At 48.4% G+C, this 22,092-nt stretch overlaps 1 protein-coding gene across 1 annotated transcript in view; it reads left to right on the top strand.

Moving 5' to 3' along the window:
• Nucleotides 1–22,092, top strand: part of GGT1 (gamma-glutamyltransferase 1) — a 300,334-nt gene that overhangs the window by 175,804 nt on the left and 102,438 nt on the right. Inside the window, exon 4 of the mRNA XM_063913037.1 lies at nt 1,980–2,069. Coding sequence (XP_063769107.1) covers nt 1,980–2,069 — 90 coding nt within the window. The remainder of the gene's footprint in view (nt 1–1,979; nt 2,070–22,092) is intronic.

The raw sequence follows: 22,092 nt of genomic DNA, 5'->3' as shown, positions 1-22,092 counted from the left end.
ACTGGGCCACAGCCACCCTGGCGTCAACCTCATTACTGGCCCGCATGGCTGCAACGTTGTATTCTGTGATGGTGGACACGGGTCATTTGCAGCGCTCCTCATCTTTCTAGGTCTCCTGTGCCGAAATTCTCCTAACCAATCAAACACTTCAGTACGGTGCTTCCTCCCCAAAAGCAGCTTGCAGTCGGTCAAAGCTCTCCTGCTATCACAGACCACTCTTGTAGTCGTAGAAGATCATGGCTCTATAATGGCCTCTATAATGGCCTCCACTACGAGTTTGTGAAGTAAGTGAGCGTGCTGACTTATTTGGTGTGCAGTGCTGTTTATATATGGTTCTGTGCCTTGACATGAGCTGTGTGCTGTACAATATGTGCTGGGGGGCAGAGCTGTGTGCTGTATAATGTTCTGGGGGGCAGAGCTGTTTGCTGTATAATATGTGCTGGGGGGCAGAGCTGTGTGCTGTATAATATGTTCTGGAGGGCAGAGCCCTGTGCTGTATAATATGTTCTGGGGGGCAGAGCTGTGTGCTGTATAATATGTGCTGGGGGCAGAGCTGTGTGCATTATAATATGTGCTGGGGGGATCTGTGTGCATTATAATATGTGCTGGGGGGATCTGTGTGCATTATAATATGTGCTGGGGGGATCTGTGTGCAGTATAATATGTGCTGGGGGGATCTGTGTGCAGTATAATATGTGCCGGGGGAGTTCTGTGTGTGGGAAAAAATGTTCTAGGGGGGATCTGTGTGTGAAATACAATGTGCTAGGGCAGTGGTTCTCAAACTCGGTCCTCAGGACCCCACACAGTGCATGTTTTGCAGGTAACCCAGCAAGTGCACAGGTGTATTAATTACTCACTGACACATTTTCAAAGGTCTGCAGGTGGAGCTAATTATGTCACTTGTGATTCTGTGATGAGACCTGCAAAACATGCACCTTGTGGGGTCCTGAGGACTGAGTTTGAGAACCTGTGTGCTAGGGGATCTGCGTGTGGGATAAAATGTGCTGGGGGGAGATCTGCGTGTGAAATTATGTTAAAGTGAGCCGGCACGGGGCAGAACTGCGTTCCATTTGGAGACTGAACCAGTTCCGCCTCTTCCGGCTCACCTAACCCAGGGAGATGTCCAGCGCACAGGGAGATGCCAGACGCCCGCTGACATTTTGTTACCAGCGAGCATCGGCTCATTCCCTTCAGCAGCAGCCGGAGGCAGGAGCTCACTCCTGAGCTCCTGTTTCCGGCTCTGGCAGTGTGCGGCTGTGCGCTATAGGAGAGATGTCATGATGTCTCTCCCATAGTTTCCGAGGAGTGGGTAGCCAGGCGGAGGGCAGCGGTCCGGAAGCAGGAGCGGGAATGGTGAGTATTGTGTTTTTTTTGTTTTTTTTGTGCATGTGTGTGTAAGCGGCACTACTAGAGGGGGCATATCTACTGACTGGCGGCATATCTACTGGGGGCATAACTACTGACTGGGGGCATAACTACTGACTGGGGGCACTGTATATGGGGCACCAATACTATGCACTCTACATTAGGGGCACTACAACTGTGGGCACTGCCACTACAGTGGGCATTGCATAAGGGACACTACTACTAAGGGCATTGTATAAGGGGCACTACTGCTGTGGGCATTATGTGTATTTAGGGTGCTACTACTGTGTACTTTGTGTGTGTCATAACAGGAATAAGGGACACTACTATGGGGTGTAATGTGAATAAGATTGTGCTACTGTGCGGCGTAATTTGAATTGGGGATACTATTGGGTGAACACGCCCCTTTCTTTGAGACCATGCCCCTTTTTGCGGCACGCGCAATTCCTTTACTGCACAGACGTGGATGATGAGTTCCACCACCTCTCTTGGGCCACTTTAAGCACTGTGTGTGTGTATGTGTGTTTATATATATATATATATATATATATAGTCATGCTCTAGTCCACAGTCCTTTTAATCTTTCTCTTCTTTTTGTTTTTTTTTATACACAGGCAAAACAGAAGTAATTAATGCACGTGAAACTGCCCCATTGAATGCCACAGAGGGAATGTATGGGAACAATTCTGCGATATCTCTAAAGGGTAAGGAAATAGAATGTTGAACGATTCAAAGCACAAAAGTCAAATCATTTTTGTTTTTTTATAATTTGTTTATTCAAGAAAACAAATATAGAATCGTTACAGGCAGGGGTGTAGCGAGGGTGGTTCCGGTGGAGCACGAGCTCCAGGCGCCGGAAAAGTTAGAGGGTTCTCCGCAGATGAGGCGCACACTGACTCGGACTCTGAGACTAGGTAGGGAACAGGGCAGGCAGAGGCAACAGCAGGAGACACTGATAGCCGGCACATGCCGGAGCTCTCCTTGCCCCTCAAGCTGTTGCGGAGCAGCTATTTCTGCCCCTCAGGCAATTCTGGGACATTATTTTCATTGAGAAATTGGGAGGTTATCAGATCTGGGGAGGGGGGCAGTTTTGGGGCATTATTTTTATTGAGAGATTAGGGGATTATCAGGTCTGTGGGATGTCACATTTGGGGCATTATTTTCATTAAAGGATTGGGGGTTGTGAGGTCAGGTCAGTCGGGGCATACATAGTGTTTTTAATTTTTTTTTTATTAAAAAAAGTAAATAATTGAATACAGCTACTTCCAGAGTGGCAATACTGTGGTGTAACACGCATGAGGGTTTTCTACCAGGCATAACATGTATAAAGGGATTTACCATGGTGTAATGTGTATAAGGGACTCTGCTGTGGCATAATATGTATAAGGAGCTCTACTGTAGCGGAACGTGCATAAGCGGCTCTACTGTGTGGTGTAATGTGTAAAAGCAGTTTAAGTGTGTGGCGTAAAATATATAAGCAGCTCTTCTGTGGAATAATGTGTAGAAGCGGCTTTACTGTGTGGCGTAACGTATATAAGAGGCTCTACTATGCCGTAACGTGTATAAGCAGCTCTACTGTGTGGTGTAATGTGAAATAACGGACACTACTGTGCTGTGTAATGTGAATTGGTACTATTATGTGGCCACACCCCAATATTTTGGTGTGCACTGTCAATATTTTATACATGGGGTACCCAAAGAAAACTTTCGCAATGAGCTCTACAAGGTCTAGAACTGACCATGCCACCAATTTAAATATGGTTTCTTTTCAAATGTAACATGCCATCCCATTCAGTACACGGTAGAGGGGCGCCAAAACATACCCTTGCTCCAGGCACCATGGCACCTAGCTACACCTCTGGTTACAGGCATATGTAACATTATCAAAAATGGTACGGTATATGGTGGTCATTCCGAGTTGATCGCTAGCTGCTGCTGTTCGCAGCATAGCGATCAGGCTAAAAATCAGCATTTCTGCGCATGCGTATGGGCCGCAGTACTTTCACACAAAACTATGCTGTTTTACACAAGGTTGAGCGATGCTTTTCAGTCGCTCTGTTGATCGGTGAGTGATTGACAGGAAGTGGGTGTTTCTGGGTGGTAACTGAGCGTTTTCCGGGAGTGTGCTAAAAAACGCAGGCGTGTCAGGTAAAAATGCAGGCGTGCCTGGGGAAATGGGGGAGTGGCTGGCCGAACGCAGGGCGTGTTTGTGACGTCAAAGCAGGAACTAAACAGACTGAAATGATCGCGAGGTAGGAGTAGATTTGGAGCTACTCAGAAACGGCATGAAAATTTTTCCTTGCAGTTCTGCTAACCTTTTCGTTCGCACTTCTGCTAACCTTTTCGTTCGCACTTCTGCTAAGCTAAGATACACTCCCAGAGGGCGGCGGCTTAGCGTGTGCACTGCTGCTAAAAGCAACTAGCGAGCGATCAACTCGGAATGAGGGCCTATGTCGGCAAATAAGATATAACAAGGTACAAAACAAGAGGACAAAAATCCACACATGGGGGAGAGTTTCAATACTGATCAGGCTTGTTGACATGCAGCTAGAAGAAGCATATAACCAAAATATACACATTAAGAAAAAGGTAGGTTGAGTTCCGGCATAGTCAAAGGGGGGGGTGCCCTTGTCTAGGACTTCTAGATTATACCTGGTGGACAGTCTAACAGCATTCCGCACCGACTATTTAGTCGAACATGGTAAAGTGCGTAAATAAGGCAACCATATGGCAAAAAAAAATTCTGCTTTAGATTCAACGTCTAAGAAACATTCAGAACAATCCACCTGGTACAAATAAAGAAGACGAGGAGTCACAAGAGAAAAAGAAACGGGTTCAGACATAATTCACTGTGAAAGAATAGGTTTTTTTCGATGCAGCCGCCACCCTGGCTAATAGAAGGCGATTACCTTTAGAGATGGAAAGGGGATTAGAAGAAGGATAGTGATTCCACAGAGCCCAGGCCATATGAACCGTAAAAGGAATATGTAATTCATCATTAATATATGATCCCACATTATTCCAATAGGTCTGCACCAAATCACACGACCACATACAGTGGATCAGATCTGCCTCTGGCATAGAGCATTTGAAACAGTTGCAATTAATATGCCCTGTGAAGCAATTTATAATTCATCTCTGCATATGAAGCAGAGACCACTTGTTTATTCAATGTAATACAGGATACAATAATAGTTTTCAAGGGGATATCTGGGAATGTGACTGACCATTTAGCCATGCCGATAGTGAGGGTAGAAATATCCAAAGTCCTCCTAGTGTGCATATAAATAAGAGAAGTGGGAAAAACCGATCTAGTTTGCGCTATAGAATCCAAGACATTGGACTTATCGGCAACAGTTAATTGGGACAATAGTTTAGTAGTGTAACTACGAATTTGAAAATATTCAAATAGAGGGAATTGTAGGCCAGGGAAACGTTCTTGGCGTAGGGATAGGGAGAGAATAGAGGAGCAATCCTTATCCAAGAATTGGTATAGCAAACGTAAACCCTGGAGGTGCCAAAGCCCAATCACCCTATCCAACTCACCATGTTGAAAACCATAATTATGGAGTAGTGGGAGGAAGAAGGTTTGGGAGGAGGAAAGAGCATGTCTTTTCCTCAACAAACGCCAGGCAAACAAGGAGTATTAAGTAAGGGGTTAGTCTTGATCGAGAGGGGAAGAGAGGTAGGGGATCTATGTAATAAGGTCACTAAATTACAGTCAGGGCTAAATGCTTGATCCAGGGCTGTGTCAATATAAGCATTGTATCCTCCAATCCAGTCCAGAGCAAATCTATAAATTGCCGACAAAGCATAATCTTGTACGCAGGGTAAGTTAATTCCACCCAGAGGTAATGACTGTTGTAACTTGAACAAGGAAATTCTGTGACGTTTTCCGGCCCAAATAAAATGTAGAGAGAGCAGTATCAATAATTTTTGCATCACTCTTCAGAAAGGTAAAAGGAAGCATCTGGACTGGATAGAGCAAACGTGGGAAAGAGACCATCTTATATAAATGACACCGTCCTAGATAGGAGAGCGGAAGATGTTTCCACTTTTCAAAGCCAGCCAACATTTGACCGATTAAAAAAGGGCATATTGACCGAAAACAAGTCAGTCGGTGCAGAGGGTATGCGCAGATCTAGATAAACAATAAAATTTTGAGCCCAACGAAAGGGGAATCTAGACCTTCAACCCAATTTAGCTTCACCATACAAGGCCAGGGCTTCAGTCTTCACAAAGTTAATTAAAAACCCAGAGATGTCATTAAATAATTTTAAAGTGGACAATAACGACAGAAAGGCAGTTAGTGGATCACTAAAATAAAGAAGCAGGTCGTCGGCAAAGGCCAATACCTTAATCTCATGAGCGCCAACAAAAATGCCTCTCCATGTTGTGTCTCTAAGAAATGTACAGATCAAAGGATCCAGGGCAAGATTAAAAAGCTGTGGAGGGGGCATCCCTGCCGTGTGCCTCTCTGTAAAGTGAAGGAGGGGGAAGTAACACCATTAATAGTTAAATGAGCAGTCGGTTAGGCATAAAGCATGCGGAAGATACCAGTGAACTGTGGCCCAAACTGCTGAACATGTAACACACGTAATATATGTGACCAGGAAACACGATCAAATGCTTTATCAGCATCACAGCTGACCAAAACAGCCTTTTTATTACTGGAATATCTATTACTTATCATAGCTGCGAGCAGCATACGGACTTTGTGCACAGATGTTCCGCCCCGTACAGATCCCGTCTGAGCAGGGTGTAATATCCTAGGCAACACAGATTGAAGACGCAAAGCAATCAATTTGGTAAGTAGTTTCAGACCTTGATTTAGAAGAGAGATTGGTCTATAGGATTGTACTAACGCAGGATACTTCCCTGGTTTAGGGAAAATCACTATCCTAGCATCATTAAAACCACACAGGGGAGAGTGACCAGTTAATAAAGAGTTAAATAAGGTTAGGAGATGGGGCATTAAATGGGACAAAAGGAGTTGATAATATTCAGCTCCAAAGCCATCTGGGCCAGGAGACTTGCCTTTAGGGAGTGATTTAATCAAGGAGTGGAGTTCAGACTCAATTACTGGGACTACAAGCGAGTCCCTTTCCGCATCTGTCAAAGTAGGAAGGTGTGCATCAGCAAGAAATTGCATACCTAGCATGGGAGAATCTGGAGGGGCCGTATAAAATGCTTGATAGTAACGGAGAAAGTGTTCAGAAATAAGTCACGCTTCTGTAAAGGGGGCATGGGAATCCACATTAAGATAGATTGGCTAGACAACCCGGTGGGCGGACCGAACGATCCGGCTGCTTCCCCTGAGAGCTCTCCCTCCAGGCGTCCCTGTTAGCCCAGACCAGCTGCTCTCCCTGGACCAGTGACCCCGCAAACACACCAGCGGGTCCTGGAGATACCCCGGAGCAAAGTGGCGTGGGTCCCGGCTCGCTCCCCCCTCCCGCTGCACCCACCGAAGTCCGCACAAGCAGTGTGCAACAGATGACGGAGGCCAACTTGGGTCTGGTGGAAGACGCTGACCTGGCTGCCTGAGGGATCCCTGGCCGCTCACAGCACTCTGCTGTGCTCCCCTGCCGGCCCTCTGGACCCCATACCGCAGGCTGACAGCTCCCCTCAACACAGGTGCGTGAAGCGGAGCCCCGCCTCGCTGCTGCAGCGGCCGCGATTCCCTGCTCCCCTGATTGAAATCCTGGAGTGTCTGGAGCCTCTCGCCCCCTCAGAGGATACGCAGGGCTCAGTCCACATCTGCACTGTTCCACTGATCAGGGCCATCACTCGGCTGACTCTGGTGGCGACGCTGCTGACCTGTCACCCCCCACCTGTGCCCACATAAGCAACGATTTTACATCAACGAACAAAATTAAAACAAAGAGGTCTTCCGGGTACCGTGCTGGCCGCTGCCTGAGCCCAGACCTTGTTGTTGTCACAGGTGGATTCTCATCCCCCCACCTCCCTCCACTTCTTACTATACGTGTGCCTCCTTGAACTGCACCCTGATTTGACGATTCTACACATATTCCCAATAGTGCTTTTTCCCCTGGTCACTTCCCCGCTCCTCCGGGACTTACCTGCCATACTCCTGAGGGACTTGTAATCTTTTGCTATACACCTACGCTCATTGTGTCCTTTGAGTGACCCGCGATTGGACCACATTCCCCACTATGGAAAAATACGTGGCCAAAACGCTCCATGCAAATAAGAATTCTCAAAACAAAAATAAATCGACGGCCAAAGATAGGGAACATAGCCCTATTCCACAGGGGTCTCCATCCTCTCCTGGCAGACGAGTCACTGATGACATGGTGCCTACCGACGTCCGAGCTAGCCCATCCTCAGTACAGAGGGCCAGAGAAATATCAGACATCATATCGCCTTTGCTGGACGCAAAATTGGCGCCTCTGATGGAGGAAATCACGTCAGCAGCAGCTCAACTAACCCAACACACTCAACGTCTGGCTGAGGCCGAGGACCGAATATCTACATTGGAAGATGATCAACAAACGATTCAATCACAACAACAAATGCATGATAACACCCTAGTGGCCATGACCGATAAGATCGGAGATTTAGAAAATCGGAATCTCCGGAACAACTTACGCCTGATTGGTCTTCCAGAATCCGTCAGACAGACAGATCTGCTGGACTTGGTTACTCGCTGGCTCCCCACAACCCTTGATTTGCCCCCCTCACCCACCTCTTATCTGGTGGAATGGGCCAACCGCATCGGCCCTGATAGGCAATCTTCACAGTCCTCTCAGTCACGTCCTAGACCAGTAATTTTTAAGTTACTAAATTATCTTGACAAAGTGAAGATCATGGAAGCCTACCGCAAGAGCTCTGACCTACGCTACGAGGAATCCAAACGTCTTCGTTTTCAGGACTTTTCCTTTCAAGTTTCGACACAACGACGGGAATTCTCCCCTGTATGCAAGGAGCTCTACGCTAAAAACATCAGATTTGCCCTCCTGTAACCGGCAAAACTGAGTCTTCCATGTCGGCAAACCACATTACTTCGACACCCCAGATTCTGCTCGGAACTTTCTCAAGTCTCTGTCATCATCACAGTCTGACTCTCGAATGGACGATGCTGATTGACTCTTCTAGACTTAAGTATCTCTTTATCTTGTTTTCTCTCTCCTTCTTTCCTAATGGATAGCACACGATTGATTGTTTCTATGTGGTTCTTGCATATATGGTTAAATGGGAATTCTACCCGTCTGCCGCAGGTGCAGGGATGGTGGGAATCCTTTACTCTATTTTTCCTGTCAGCCTTCTTTCCCTCCCCTTTTTCTAATAAAACCAGAGTTTCTGTTACAGATGGACGGTTGTTATTACTGTCTTCTTGGGTTCAAAAATGTAAAAAATGTTATGACTGGTGGCCTATGCTGCACTGGTTACTGTTTACTACCTGCATTACGCTGTTTTGTTACTGTATGTTTATTTTAACTCCTTTTGTTTTCCCGATACACCATTTTTATCCTTCCCTTGCGTGTTGGGACGGGGGATTGGACTTTCGCTTGTGGCTTCTCTCCCTGCGTTCCACTAGACTGGGTATTGGATAATGCCGGCCCCTAGAGACACTGGGGCCTCTACTGATGGCTCAAAGACGTCTCTTAAATTGGTCTCGTGGAACCGTAGAGGGCCTGAACACGCCAGTCAAGAGGAATTTTTTTTTGACTCACCTCAAAAAGTTTCATCCTGATATAATGTTTCTGCAGGAGACGCACTGGCGTCTCAATGACCCCAATACACTTAGAGATACCTGGGTTGGGGACTTCAGAAGCGCCTCCTACACTACTAAAACAAGGGGAGTACTTCTTCTATTTCGTAAATCCCTGCACTACGAGATTAGGGATGAGTGGGTGGACCCTGAGGGACGGTTTTTGTTTTTAAAGGTAGAGGTCGAAGGAGAGCTTTTTACTTTAGCATGTATTTACGCCCCTACAGGGCCGAATGCGTCCTTTTTCTCAGACATCTTTGTTAATTTACAAGGCTAGATGGAGGGAGTTTTGATTTTAGGGGGAGACCTTAATATTGTTCTAGACCCGTTATTAGATGTATCTGGTGGCCCCAGACAGTTGAGTTTCAATAGATCCACACCACCCTCCCTGTCCCTAATGCTGGACTCTCTACAGCTTCTGGACCCATGGAGATTTCTCCATCCTGACTCTAGGGAATATTCCTTCTTCTCACACCCCCATAAATTATTCTCTAGATTGGATTATTGGCTAATATCTGCCTCTTTGATCCGTAGAATAGTGGACTCCACCGTAGCTAATATTCTCCTATCCGACCATGCCCCCATCACCCTGACAATCACTTTAACCACATCCCGCCCGTACTCTTATGTCTGGCGGTTTCCTGAATGCCTAGCTCATTCTGAGGACTTTAAACTCTTTTTGTCACAATCATATCTCAATTATACACACGATAATGCAGCACATGTCAATGATATAAATCTTTTTTGGCAGGCTTCTAAACCTGTTCTTAGAGGACAGATGATTTCATATGTTGCCACCAGGTAAAGGCAACTTCGGGAGAGGATGGCAGAGGCGTCCCTCCAGGTTGCCTCTGCTTATTCTCGATTATTGGCTGATCCGTCTGAGTCTAACAGAACATTATATAAAGACACTGAACTAATAAACGATACCCTCTGTGCTGAACAGGCCAAATTATTCCTTTCCTTTCAATCAAACAAATATTTTCGTTGGGGCAATCGCCCAGGAAAATTATTGGCAAACATAGTAAAAACTCATGCTATACCAAAACATATTTCCTCAATTAGAGACACATGTGGACCCCCTCAGCAACACAGAAACAGATTAGCGACACCTTTCTGGCTTTCTTTGAGAAACTATACACCGCACCACCTTACCACCCTACAGCTGGCATGGACTTTTTGACACAGGCTGATCTCCCTACTCTTTCTGAGGACGATAGAGAATTTCTTACCACTCCCGTTACTGAAGCGGAATTAGAATCGACCATCAAATCCCTAGCAAATGGGAAATCCCCAGGCCCCGATGGCCTGTCGGCAGCCTATTATAAACTTCTTCTCCCACATATAAGTGACCACCTCAGACAATTATACAATGTGTAATAGATGGTAAAGCGTACCTGAAGTCTCACGCCCGTCCAGTTGCAGCCTCTCCGGTTGTCCAGTTCTTGCTTGTCGCGACGTTGGTCAGGTTTCGTGTACAACGGCTACTGGAGACCTGGGCAGAAGGACAGAGATACCCCGGTACGACAACACCCCCCTTCTTCTTAACAAAAGGATGACTATGTCGGGGAACGGTAACAAGTATTTATTATGGTTGAGACTAGTCCCTGTGTAGGGAAAACCGGTTCTTAGACAAGTAGACCTAGCACATTTCGGTTAGGACCATTACTATCAATTACATATCATTCACAAGAGCAATATAAACGTAACAGAGTAATGACACAAATACATTTCGGCACGTTAACATCCTGTATGGGTGGTTGAAAAGGCAAGTCCCATGAATACCCAAGTAATACGCTGGATAAGCCACTAGGGGGCACTATGAACTCAATAACGGGGTCTCTTCCCCAATGTCTGTATATAATCCTGAGAAGTCCTGACGTGTATAAGTACAGTAGTGTCACTGGAGATATGTTTAGTCCCCACTGGGAGAGATTAGTAAGTCCTGCACAAAAAGCACGTAGGGCTATTATCCTCAGAAGTGGAAGCCTTGAGGGCACGGACAACTACCCCCGTTGGGACGCAGGCCAAACGGCAATTGCTGTCTTGCTGGGTACACCCATCTGGGTATAACGGGGAAAGGGGAATGACGATTAGCGGTGCCGCTTTTCCTAGGGCCGGCCCGTTTCTTTCTTAAAGCCACGGGGATGAGTGGTAGGTGGCGCTCTGATCCTCATCTGGGTTTACGTGGTCAGTTTTGCTGTGGCTCAGAGGACTCCCACTGGAGTGGTATTATTATGGGGTACGGGCTGAGGATGCTCACTATGCAGGGGAGTGGATGCTCTTTCTCTCTCGCCTCCCGGGCGGCCAGTCAGGGCTGTGAGTGAACGGGGCTGGCAGCGCCTGTAACCCGGTAGAGTGTCTCTCTTTAAATCAGTGAGAGTGGGCAGGCAGCGTGAGTGAGATTTACCTGGTGTCCCGACGTGGCTTCCTCCGTCTCATAGCCCGTAGCCTCTCTCGGATGGCGCAGGGACGCACTCAGCGGCAACACCTCATCTCCTCCTACGCTAATGTCCTGAGGCGGCGGTGTCGTTCACTCTCCTGTAAGCGGCTCTCGCTGAGTCCCGTCCCCCAGTCTGCTCCTTACTTCTTTCCCCAGCGGCAGGACTCTCTCCGTCTCATCAGCCTGCCGCTCCTCTTGTCGTCCTCCTCCTGCCTTGCTCGCCGCGCACTCTGCTCTCTCCCGCCTCTTCACTCTCCTTTCGCGCCAGTCCCGCCTACCACTCTCCCGCTCTCCGGGCCGCCAATCCCCGTGAGCCGGCAGATTCTTCCTCCCCGGGTCCTAGGGTCCTGCAGGTAATTGTCGGATCCTGCTTTGTTGCCTAGCAACCGGCCGTCTATTAAGCCCTGCGGACCAGCAACTGCAGTAGTAGTTAGACGGGGTCAGAGGGCTAGGTATCACATTTTCCCCCTCTGGAATATTGCGTGTCCTTGCGCATTAGGCAACCTGCGCAAATGTCAATGTCGCAGTCCTTCAAGATGTGAACTATAATAACAGGTGAATATAATCAAGTTGGGTACCGACATAAAAATATACATTTCTGAACAACGTATCTACAAATCGAAGATTAGTCTATTCTCTGTACCTAGAGGGCGGGACGCCCTTTGTGCTACGTCCCGACCTTCTAATTTCTACCATGGAGGCTCGGGGCTCACTATGGGTAGTGACTGAGTTGGGTCGACTCTGACCCTCTGAGGGTCCATTAACCACAGGGGCTAGGGTGTCGTGAGATGCTGAGCTCAATGCGGGCGGACCGCACATAAAGAGTAAGAGCTCCATGGGATCAAGTAGGGGTATGTCGCCCGGGGACCCCCGCCCTTCTGCCGCAGGTGGGTTTGCTACTCTCGGTGATACTTCGGAGGTGTAAGGCTTGAGTTGCTCTCTGGACACAACACTGAGGGGCCCATCTTGACCTCGGCGGATCTTATAGGTGAACCGTTCTCCCTCCGGGATGCTGACGACAACATAGGGTACATCTTCCCACATAGTGTCCAACTTACTGGTGCGGTGGTTCCGTTTCTTCCAGACCAGGTCGCCCACATACAGAGGCGTAGGACGGATGGTTGCATTGTAATTCTTCTCTTGGCGGTGTCGGACGGTTCCCATCCGCATTTCCACCAGTTCTCTGGCTGCCTCCATTCTTCGCTGATGCTCACGAACCCAGTCGGTTTGCGGAGTGGCAGGCGGCGTTAACCTGGGGGCAAGCTCTAGGTCTTGAGGCAATTTACCTTGGCGGCCGAACATAAGATAGTATGGTGTAAAACCGGTGGAGGAATGTTCCGCATTATTGTAGAGATAGACGAGTTCGGGCAGCAAGGTCGGCCATCGGGCGCGGTCTTCAGCGGGTAGGCTTCGGAGCATTCCCACGAGGGTCTGATTAGCTCTCTCGCACAAACCATTCCCCTGGGGGTGGTATGCCGTCGTTCTTGCTTTCTGGCAGCCATAATAGGAGCACAGTTCATAAAATAGCTGCGACTCAAAGGCGGGCCCTTGGTCAGTTAGTATGCACTCGGGGTACCCGTAGGGTCTGGCGAAGTGTTTCAGGAATAGATCGGCCGTAGTCTTAGCAGTCAGGTCTTTTGCAGGGACCGCCACTAGGAGTTTGCTATAGTGGTCGGTCATTGTTAAGGCATAGTTGTATCCACTGGTGCTGGGCTCTAGTTTCACGTGATCGAGAGCGACTATTTGTAGTGGACGGTGACTCTTGATGGGGTGCAAATAGTCTTTCTGGTGTGCATCCGGGCGTCTTTTCAGGTTGCAGGGAATACAGTCCCGACACCATCGTTCTACGTCGTCATGCAGACCTATCCAGAAATACCTGGTCCGTAAAATGGCTTCCGTCTTTTGCGTACCGAAATGCCCCGACTTGTCGTGGTAGGCGGCAAGTAGGAAATTTGCCTGTTTCCGGGGGACAACCACTTGATTCACTGTCTGGTGAGTACCGGGGTCAATGCTGGTTCGTACCAAGATGCCCTGTTTCAGGTGAAATTGTCTCCGATGTCGCAATAGCTTTACCAGCTCCGGGTCCGCTTCGGCACGTTGTGTTCGGGTCAGTTGATGGTTACTTCGGAGGAGGGCTGTAAGTTCCTTCAGGACTGGGTTCTGTCGCTGGATCGATTCCCAATCCACAGCAGGGGCTTCAGACAATTCCGGCCGTCGTCGGTCTGTGACGGCTAATGGGTCTGAGGTGACCGTCCATCTTTTCTTCGAGGTTTTGAAGACAGGGGTTTCTACCTCTTCCGCAATATCCCTTTCTTCTTCCGCTACATCGGTGGTGGGTAACCGGGACAGAGCGTCGGCGTTGCCGTTGGACTTCCCACTCCTGTAGGACACAGTATACTGGAAGTTGGCGAGCCGTGATACCCATCGCTGTTCAAGGGCGCCGAGTCGGGCCGAGGACAGGTGCGCCAAGGGATTGTTGTCTGTCATGACGACAAATGGCGTCGCGGTGAGATAGTGTTTGAATTTTTCCGTGACAGCCCAGACTAGGGCGAGCAGTTCCAGCTTGAAAGCACTGTAATTTTCGCAATTCCGTTCTGTCTTGCGTAACCCTCTACTGGCATATGCGATGACCCTCTCACGCCCATTCTGCACCTGAGACAGTACGGCTCCTAATCCATGATGGCTGGCGTCTGTGCAGACTTGGAACGGCTGCTCGTAATCTGGTTAAGCCAATAGCGGGGCTTCTGTCAAGGAGGTCTTCAACTGGTGGAAGGCCTGCTGTTGTTCTTCGCCCCACTGCACTGGTGACGATCCCCTTCTCTCACGGCCGGACTGACCTCTCAGCAGTTCATGCAATGGAGCTGCCACCTTGGCAAAGTGTTCCACAAAACGCCTGTAGTAACCCACGAACCCGAGGTAGCTTCGGACATCTTTCACAGTCTTTGGCACTGGCCAGTCCCGAACCACTCGGACCTTCTCGGGGTCGGGCATCACGCCTTCTGCGCTGACGACATGGCCTAAGTACTGAACCTTGGGTTTGAGTAGATGGCATTTCGTGGGTTTTAGTTTCAGACCACACTTCGTCAGTTGTTGGAGCACTTCTTCTAGATGCTGCAAGTGATCTTCATAACTTTTCGAGAAAATGATTACGTCATCGAGGTACAGTAAGGCCATCTCAAAGTTGTGTTGTCCAAGACAGTGTTCCATGACGCGTTGGAAGGTGGCGGGCGCGTTACAAAGTCCAAAAGGCATCCTTTCGAATTCAAACAGACCCATTGGCGTTGTGAAGGCTGTCTTTTCTATGTCCTCCGGGGCCATTTGAATCTGCCAGTATCCACTGGTGAGGTCGAGGGTGGAGAAGTAGGCAGCAGTCTTCAGGGCCGTCAGGGACTCTTCAATCCGGGGGAGCGGGTAGGCATCCTTATGGGTAACCGCATTGAGTTTGCGGTAATCGACGCAGAAGCGTAGGCTGCCGTCCTTCTTCTTAACGATCACCAGCGGAGCTGCCCATGGACTGTGACTTTCTTTGATAACTCCTGCGTCTTTCATTTCTGCTATCATTTTCCTCACGGGCTGGTACAAGGCTGGAGGAAGGGGTCGGTGTCTTTCTTTAATAGGAGGAGTCGTCCCTGTGGAGATGTGGTGATACACTTTGTCGGCTCTGCCGAAGTCGGAAGGGTGTTGGCTAAAAGCTGCTGCATTCCGCCGCACCACTCGTAACACTCCCGCTTTCTGTTCATTGGGGGTATCAGCGTTGCCGATCTGAATATCCGCCCACCACGGGGGCTCTTGACCCGTCGTTGATGGCCCCTCCGTCGTCGTCTCTTGGGCCGCGGTGATTACCTCTTGGCCTACGATGTCTTGGAAATCGATTGAGCTTATTTTCGCTACCAGGCAACGCTTGTGTAGTCTGATAGCATAGGGGTGCGGGTTCAATATGCGTACTGGCACTCTTCCGTGTTTCACCTTTGCTAGCGTTCTCGCCACCGCGAAGGGTTGTTGGCCCTCCGAGTCACAGGGTTCCACCAAGGCTTCATAGTCTCTTCCTCCGGGACCGATTCTTGCTCTACACCAGACTACATGTTCAGAGTTCGGCCTCAAGAGGGTGGCCCGTTGGTCGTCGATTCTGGCCTTCCCCACCTCCCCTTGGTGGTTGGCGAATTTCTTCTCCTTCTCCAGCAGGTGCACCGTCTGCTGCAAGGCTCTCCGCTCTACTGGGGCGGCTATCTGCATCTCTTGTCGAAGGGCTTCTACTAGCTCGTCCGGGCAGTTTTTCAAGACGTTCATCCCCAGGATGACGGGAGGTAGGTGGTTGTTAGGAGCTGTGGTGATAAGATACCCTTGCCGGGGTAACGTCGCGTTTCCAATTTTTGTGTCTGCTTCCCAGTAACCCTGATACGTTATGGGTTGTCCATTGCTTGCCAGCAGATGGAGCCAGGTGGTTGGTGGGGACACAATGGCGGCTTCGTCCCAGTACTGAAGGAACTCGGTGATCCGGATGGTGGAGACTTGTGACCCAGTATCCAGCAGAGCTGGAATTTCGATTCCCTCGATACAGATCTTCAGGTGTGGGCACTCCCCGACATATCTGGACCATTCTTGGGGCAGTGGCCCACTTACTGGTTCCTCTCCCGAAGGTCGGTCCGCTGCCTCGGGAGTTCCTCGTTTAAAGCATCCACAGGACAGTTCCTTTCGATATGGCCACTTTGCCGACACCTTCTGCATATCGGGCTCCCCTGCGAGTCGAACTGGTCGGTGGGTCTTCGGCCATATTCCTTTACCACATCCCAGCGGGGCCGACTTCGCCCACTTCGTTCTTGCCGCCATTCTTGGCGCCTGTTCCTCCCTTGGTCCCTGTCGAACTCGTCCATCCTTCGGTTCATTCGGGAAAGAGTCACCGTCACCTCTGCCAGCTTTTGGTTGAGCGTTTCCATAGACTCTGGACTTGGTGAGGCTTGTGCTTGTTGGAGGACCGTTCCTCCTTGGGTTGGTCCATCAGATTTCCTGAGCGGTGTGGTTTCCCTATAGCTATCCTCTTCACTCCACTCCAAAGACGCGTCTTTCTCTACATTATTACTCTGATTCCTCCCCAGGATCTGCAGCATCGTTTCTTTGAATTCGGAGAAGGAGCTTTCTGGTTGTCGTCGTCTCTCCATGCGCATTTGGGAACGAATCGTCTCTCCTCTTGCCCCTTCCACAAACAGGTCTGTTAATGTTTTGTCTATCCCTTCAATCTCTCGTTCATCTAGAGCCCGTATAGTCTTTGCAGCTTCTTGTAGGGCAAGCGCAAAATCGCGCAATGATTCATCGGATCTTTGTTTCCTCGCATAAAGGCGGCTCTTTAATTCCGCTACGGTCTGGCAGTCGAATATGGTGACTAGCTTCTTGAAGATGCATTCGACGGTCTTCTTTTCGCTGTCTTCCCATGCCTTCACTTCTCGGAGCGCCGAATCCGTCAATTGACCCATCACGATCTCTATTTTCTGTTCCTCAGTTAGCGAGTACAGGCGGAACATGGAGTACATCTTATCTTTGAATTCCTTAAACGTACTTGAACCCGGCACTTGTTTTCCCGCGAACGTTGGTAACCATGGCGCTCCAAAATAGTATGGCATAGTCAACGGTGATGCCGCCATAGTGGTCGTGTTTCCCTGTGCGGGTGGCGGTGGTAGCATGGGAGCAGCAGGAACCTGTGGATCTGTCATCTTGTTCGTATCCTGTTCGCGGACGCCAAATGTAATAGATGGTAAAGCGTACCTGAAGTCTCACGCCCGTCCAGTTGCAGCCTCTCCGGTTGTCCAGTTCTTGCTTGTCGCGACGTTGGTCAGGTTTCGTGTACAACGGCTACTGGAGACCTGGGCAGAAGGACAGAGATACCCCGGTACGACAACACCCCCCTTCTTCTTAACAAAAGGATGACTATGTCGGGGAACGGTAACAAGTATTTATTATGGTTGAGACTAGTCCCTGTGTAGGGAAAACCGGTTCTTAGACAAGTAGACCTAGCACATTTCGGTTAGGACCATTACTATCAATTACATATCATTCACAAGAGCAATATAAACGTAACAGAGTAATGACACAAATACATTTCGGCACATTAACATCCTGTATGGGTGGTTGAAAAGGCAAGTCCCATGAATACCCAAGTAATACGCTGGATAAGCCACTAGGGGGCACTATGAACTCAATAACGGGGTCTCTTCCCCAATGTCTGTATATAATCCTGAGAAGTCCTGACGTGTATAAGTACAGTAGTGTCACTGGAGATATGTTTAGTCCCCACTGGGAGAGATTAGTAAGTCCTGCACAAAAAGCACGTAGGGCTATTATCCTCAGAAGTGGAAGCCTTGAGGGCACGGACAACTACCCCCGTTGGGACGCAGGTCAAACGGCAATTGCTGTCTTGCTGGGTACACCCATCTGGGTATAACGGGGAAAGGGGAATGACGATTAGCGGCGCCGTTTTTCCTAGGGCCGGCCCGTTTCTTTCTTAAAGCCACGGGGATGAGTGGTAGGTGGTGCTCTGATCCTCATCTGGGTTTACGTGGTCAGTTTTGCTGTGGCTCAGAGGACTCCCACTGGAGTGGTATTATTATGGGGTACGGGCTGAGGATGCTCACTATGCAGGGGAGTGGATGCTCTTTCTCTCTCGCCTCCCGGGCGGCCAGTCAGGGCTGTGAGTGAACGGGGCTGGCAGCGCCTGTAACCCGGTAGAGTGTCTCTCTTTAAATCAGTGAGAGTGGGCAGGCAGCGTGAGTGAGATTTACCTGGTGTCCCGACGTGGCTTCCTCCGTCTCATAGCCCGTAGCCTCTCTCGGATGGCGCAGGGACGCACTCAGCGGCAACACCTCATCTCCTCCTACGCTAATGTCCTGAGGCGGCGGTGTCGTTCACTCTCCTGTAAGCGGCTCTCGCTGAGTCCCGTCCCCCAGTCTGCTCCTTACTTCTTTCCCCAGCGGCAGGACTCTCTCCGTCTCATCAGCCTGCCGCTCCTCTTGTCATCCTCCTCCTGCCTTGCTCGCCGCGCACTCTGCTCTCTCCCGCCTCTTCACTCTCCTTTCGCGCCAGTCCCGCCTACCACTCTCCCGCTCTCCGGGCCGCCAATCCCCGTGAGCCGGCAGATTCTTCCTCCTCGGGTCCTAGGGTCCTGCAGGTAATTGTCGGATCCTGCTTTGTTGCCTAGCAACCGGCCGTCTATTAAGCCCTGCGGACCAGCAACTGCAGTAGTAGTTAGACGGGGTCAGAGGGCTAGGTATCACAAATGCACTCTTGACAGGCCACCCTGCCCCGACAGGCTTTAACACTGCTCGAGTCATAGTGCTCCCTAAACCTAATAAAGATCATACTTTGGTTTCATCCTACCGGCCAATCTCATTGTTAAACCAAGATTTTAAAATATTCACAAAGATTCTTGCCTCCAAGTGATTCTACCCAAACTGCTCCATCCTGCCCAGACAGGGTTCTTGCGCAATAGGCATTCAGTACATAATGTCCGCTCATTGTTAAAAACACATGACTCATTGGAGAAGGAAAATATGGTCTTGAGTTGTGATGCAGACAAAGCCTTTGATCGAGTTTCTTGGGCTCACATAGACAGAATACTTTGACTCCAAAATTTTGGTCTTGATTTTATTAAGGTATTTTACACCATTTATCAAACTCCCCAAGCCTTTTTGACGGTTAATGGTCACAACTCGAGACTATTCTCCCTATATCGGGGTACCAGACAGGGCTGCCCCTTATCCCCCCTCTTATTTAATTTGGCCTTAGACCCTCTCCTTCGCCATTTTTTCAAAGAACACAGATTGCACGGCATAAAATTGGCTGATCAAGAACTCAAATTCTCAGCATTCGCAGATGACCTCTTACTTTACTTTAGCAACCCCCGAAAGGCCATACCACACTTACTTGATATTTTAGATTCATTTGAATTAGTCTCTGGTTTTAAAATTAATTACTCCAAAATAGAAGCCTTGGCTTTCTTTCCCTCAATTAAAGCGGGCTGGGGCGACACATTCCCATTTCATTGGGCCACAAACAATTGTATTACTTATTTAGGGATTTTATTCCCTGATCACCCCTCCAAGCTATACCCTCTTAATTTCCCCCCACTATTTACTAGGACGTATGCAGACTTTGCCAGATGGGCTCACCTCCCTCTCACATACACTGGCAGAAGTCACTTGTATAAAATGATCAGCTTCCCGCGCTTCCTTTATGTATTACAGATGCTTCCGCTGATTCTGCCCAAACACATGCTAGCTCAAATGGACAAAGCACTGTCTAAATTTATTTGGGCGGGTAAGCACCCTAGATTCTCTTTATTTAAATTAAGCCAACCTCGTTCCCTTGGGGGCTTGAATTTACCATGCCTTCATTCATATGCCTTGGCAGCCAACTACAGGATCGCTTTGGACTGGATTGGCAGCCAGGGCATATATGCCAACACACACCTGGAACAATCTTTTACACCCTCTCGGTCTTTGGAGTCCCTGTTACACACCACCTCTACTTCCATGCCGCTCTGTGTAAAAGACAATATACTCGTTTCCTCTACCTGTGTTGCCTGGCGGCAGATTCGCTCGCAACTAAATTTATCACGACACATATCACTGTTTCTACCTCTCTGGGGCAACTCAGACTTCAAACCTCACACTACCTCTCCCATATTTCAGACTTGGTATGACGTGGGTCTAAAATATATCTATCATTTTCTGCACGCTGAAACTCTGACCTTACTTACACATTCCCAAATTATGGCACGTTTCCCATCTTTACAAATCCCATTCTTCCCGTTTCTTCAAGCATGCAGCTATGTACAGAAGGTCACATCTTTGTTATCTATGCAGGATACATCCCATGTCCTGGACAAAACATTACGACTCACCCCAAATAGTAATTTTCCCACGGCACTCATGTACACACACTCCTGCACCTTGCTAAACGTGGAATCTGGCTCAGTGGGCCTCCTGAAATGGAAACTGGAATTCCCAGATCTCACTATGAAACTGATTTTGGAGGCTAATGCCTATTTAGATAAAACATTAGGCTCAGTTTCATACTCAGAAATGCACCAGAAAATTCTACATAGAGCATATGTCACCCCCAAGCTACGACACCTTATCGGAGCTGCCCCTTCCTCTCACTGTTTCAAGTGCACTGCTCCAGAAGCAGATCTTGCACACTGTCTGTGGTCCTGTCCTAAGGTACGAACACTTTGGCAGGCACTCCAATCATACATCACGACAGACCTACAGTTACAATTTACTATTACTAAGACGTGGGCATTCTGGGGTATCTTCCCGAAACCATCTACTACCAGACTGTCCAAGGGGCAACGTATTTTACTAATTAAACTGGCGGCTGCCACTAAAAAGATGATCCTTTCCCAATGGGTCTCCACTGACCCTATTCCTATCTCACTATTACACCCTAGGATCTCTCACCTATTCCACCTAGACTGGACCAATACTGCTTTACAGAAGGACAAACTGACTGAAAAATACTTTCACATTTGGCTACCCTATGTCCAGACTCTACCCCCGGTTACAAAGGAGGCTATACGGAAATGTTTTAAAGATACTAAATGGTACATGCTAGAAACCCTTGATTCCGTGGCACCCTTTTGATCTCAAGACTCTGTGCTGTTTCCATATGCCGGTTTTGTCTCTTGCTGTTTTGATATTTGTATATTTCCTCTAATGTTCAATTCTGATATTGTTTAGGGCTTACATGGAGTACAATTACTGTTATTATATGTCTATACTACTACGGTTATATAATGCATGGTGACCTTATTCTGTTCTATTATTACCTCACTGGTCAATAAGAACTTTTTGGGAAAAAAAAGATAGATTGGCTAACAACCTACCAGGTTTATTAAAACCTCGGAAATATCTATTACCCTGAGCATTGTGTGAGTACTGAGCACGTTCCGTGCACAGGGCATCATACGCATGTTTCGCAGCAAGATAAGCTTGTCGATTATCCAAAGACTCATGAAGTAACAGTGTATCATAAGCTGTTGCCAAGGCACGGCTCAATTCATCTAATTTAGCAACCAATAATTTGTGTTTCCTGGACACATACTCGATAATCTGGCCACGAATCACTGGTTTAGATGCTGACCAAAACAAATTAATATCGTCTAAGTGTTCGAGATTGTCATCCACATAATTCAGAAAAGCCTGCTCAATATGGTTATGAAAATCAGTTGACTTATGAAGATAGCTAGGGAATTTCCAATTGTAAGAGTTCAGAAGGGGGTCTCTAATGATAAGGTGAACCAAAGAGGGGCATGGCCAGAAATGTCTATAAGTGCTATTCCTGAATCTGCTACACGCTGATATAGAGTGAAAACAACCAAAAATCTATCTGTGAAGTTGTGTGATTGGGATGGGAGTAGAAGGTGTATTCGTGTGAGGTAGGATGTTGGCACCTCCAGGGATCACAGAGTTGTAAGGAGTCAAGAAGCAGCTGTAGGGAAGGGGCATACGTGCATCTATCGCCACCAATAGAGGAGGATCTATCCAAGCCTAAAGAAAGCACA

Source organism: Pseudophryne corroboree, chromosome 1, assembly GCF_028390025.1.
Source record: "Pseudophryne corroboree isolate aPseCor3 chromosome 1, aPseCor3.hap2, whole genome shotgun sequence".
In the NCBI taxonomy this organism is placed as follows: domain Eukaryota; kingdom Metazoa; phylum Chordata; class Amphibia; order Anura; family Myobatrachidae; genus Pseudophryne; species Pseudophryne corroboree.
This window is presented reverse-complemented; position numbering and strand designations above follow the sequence as displayed.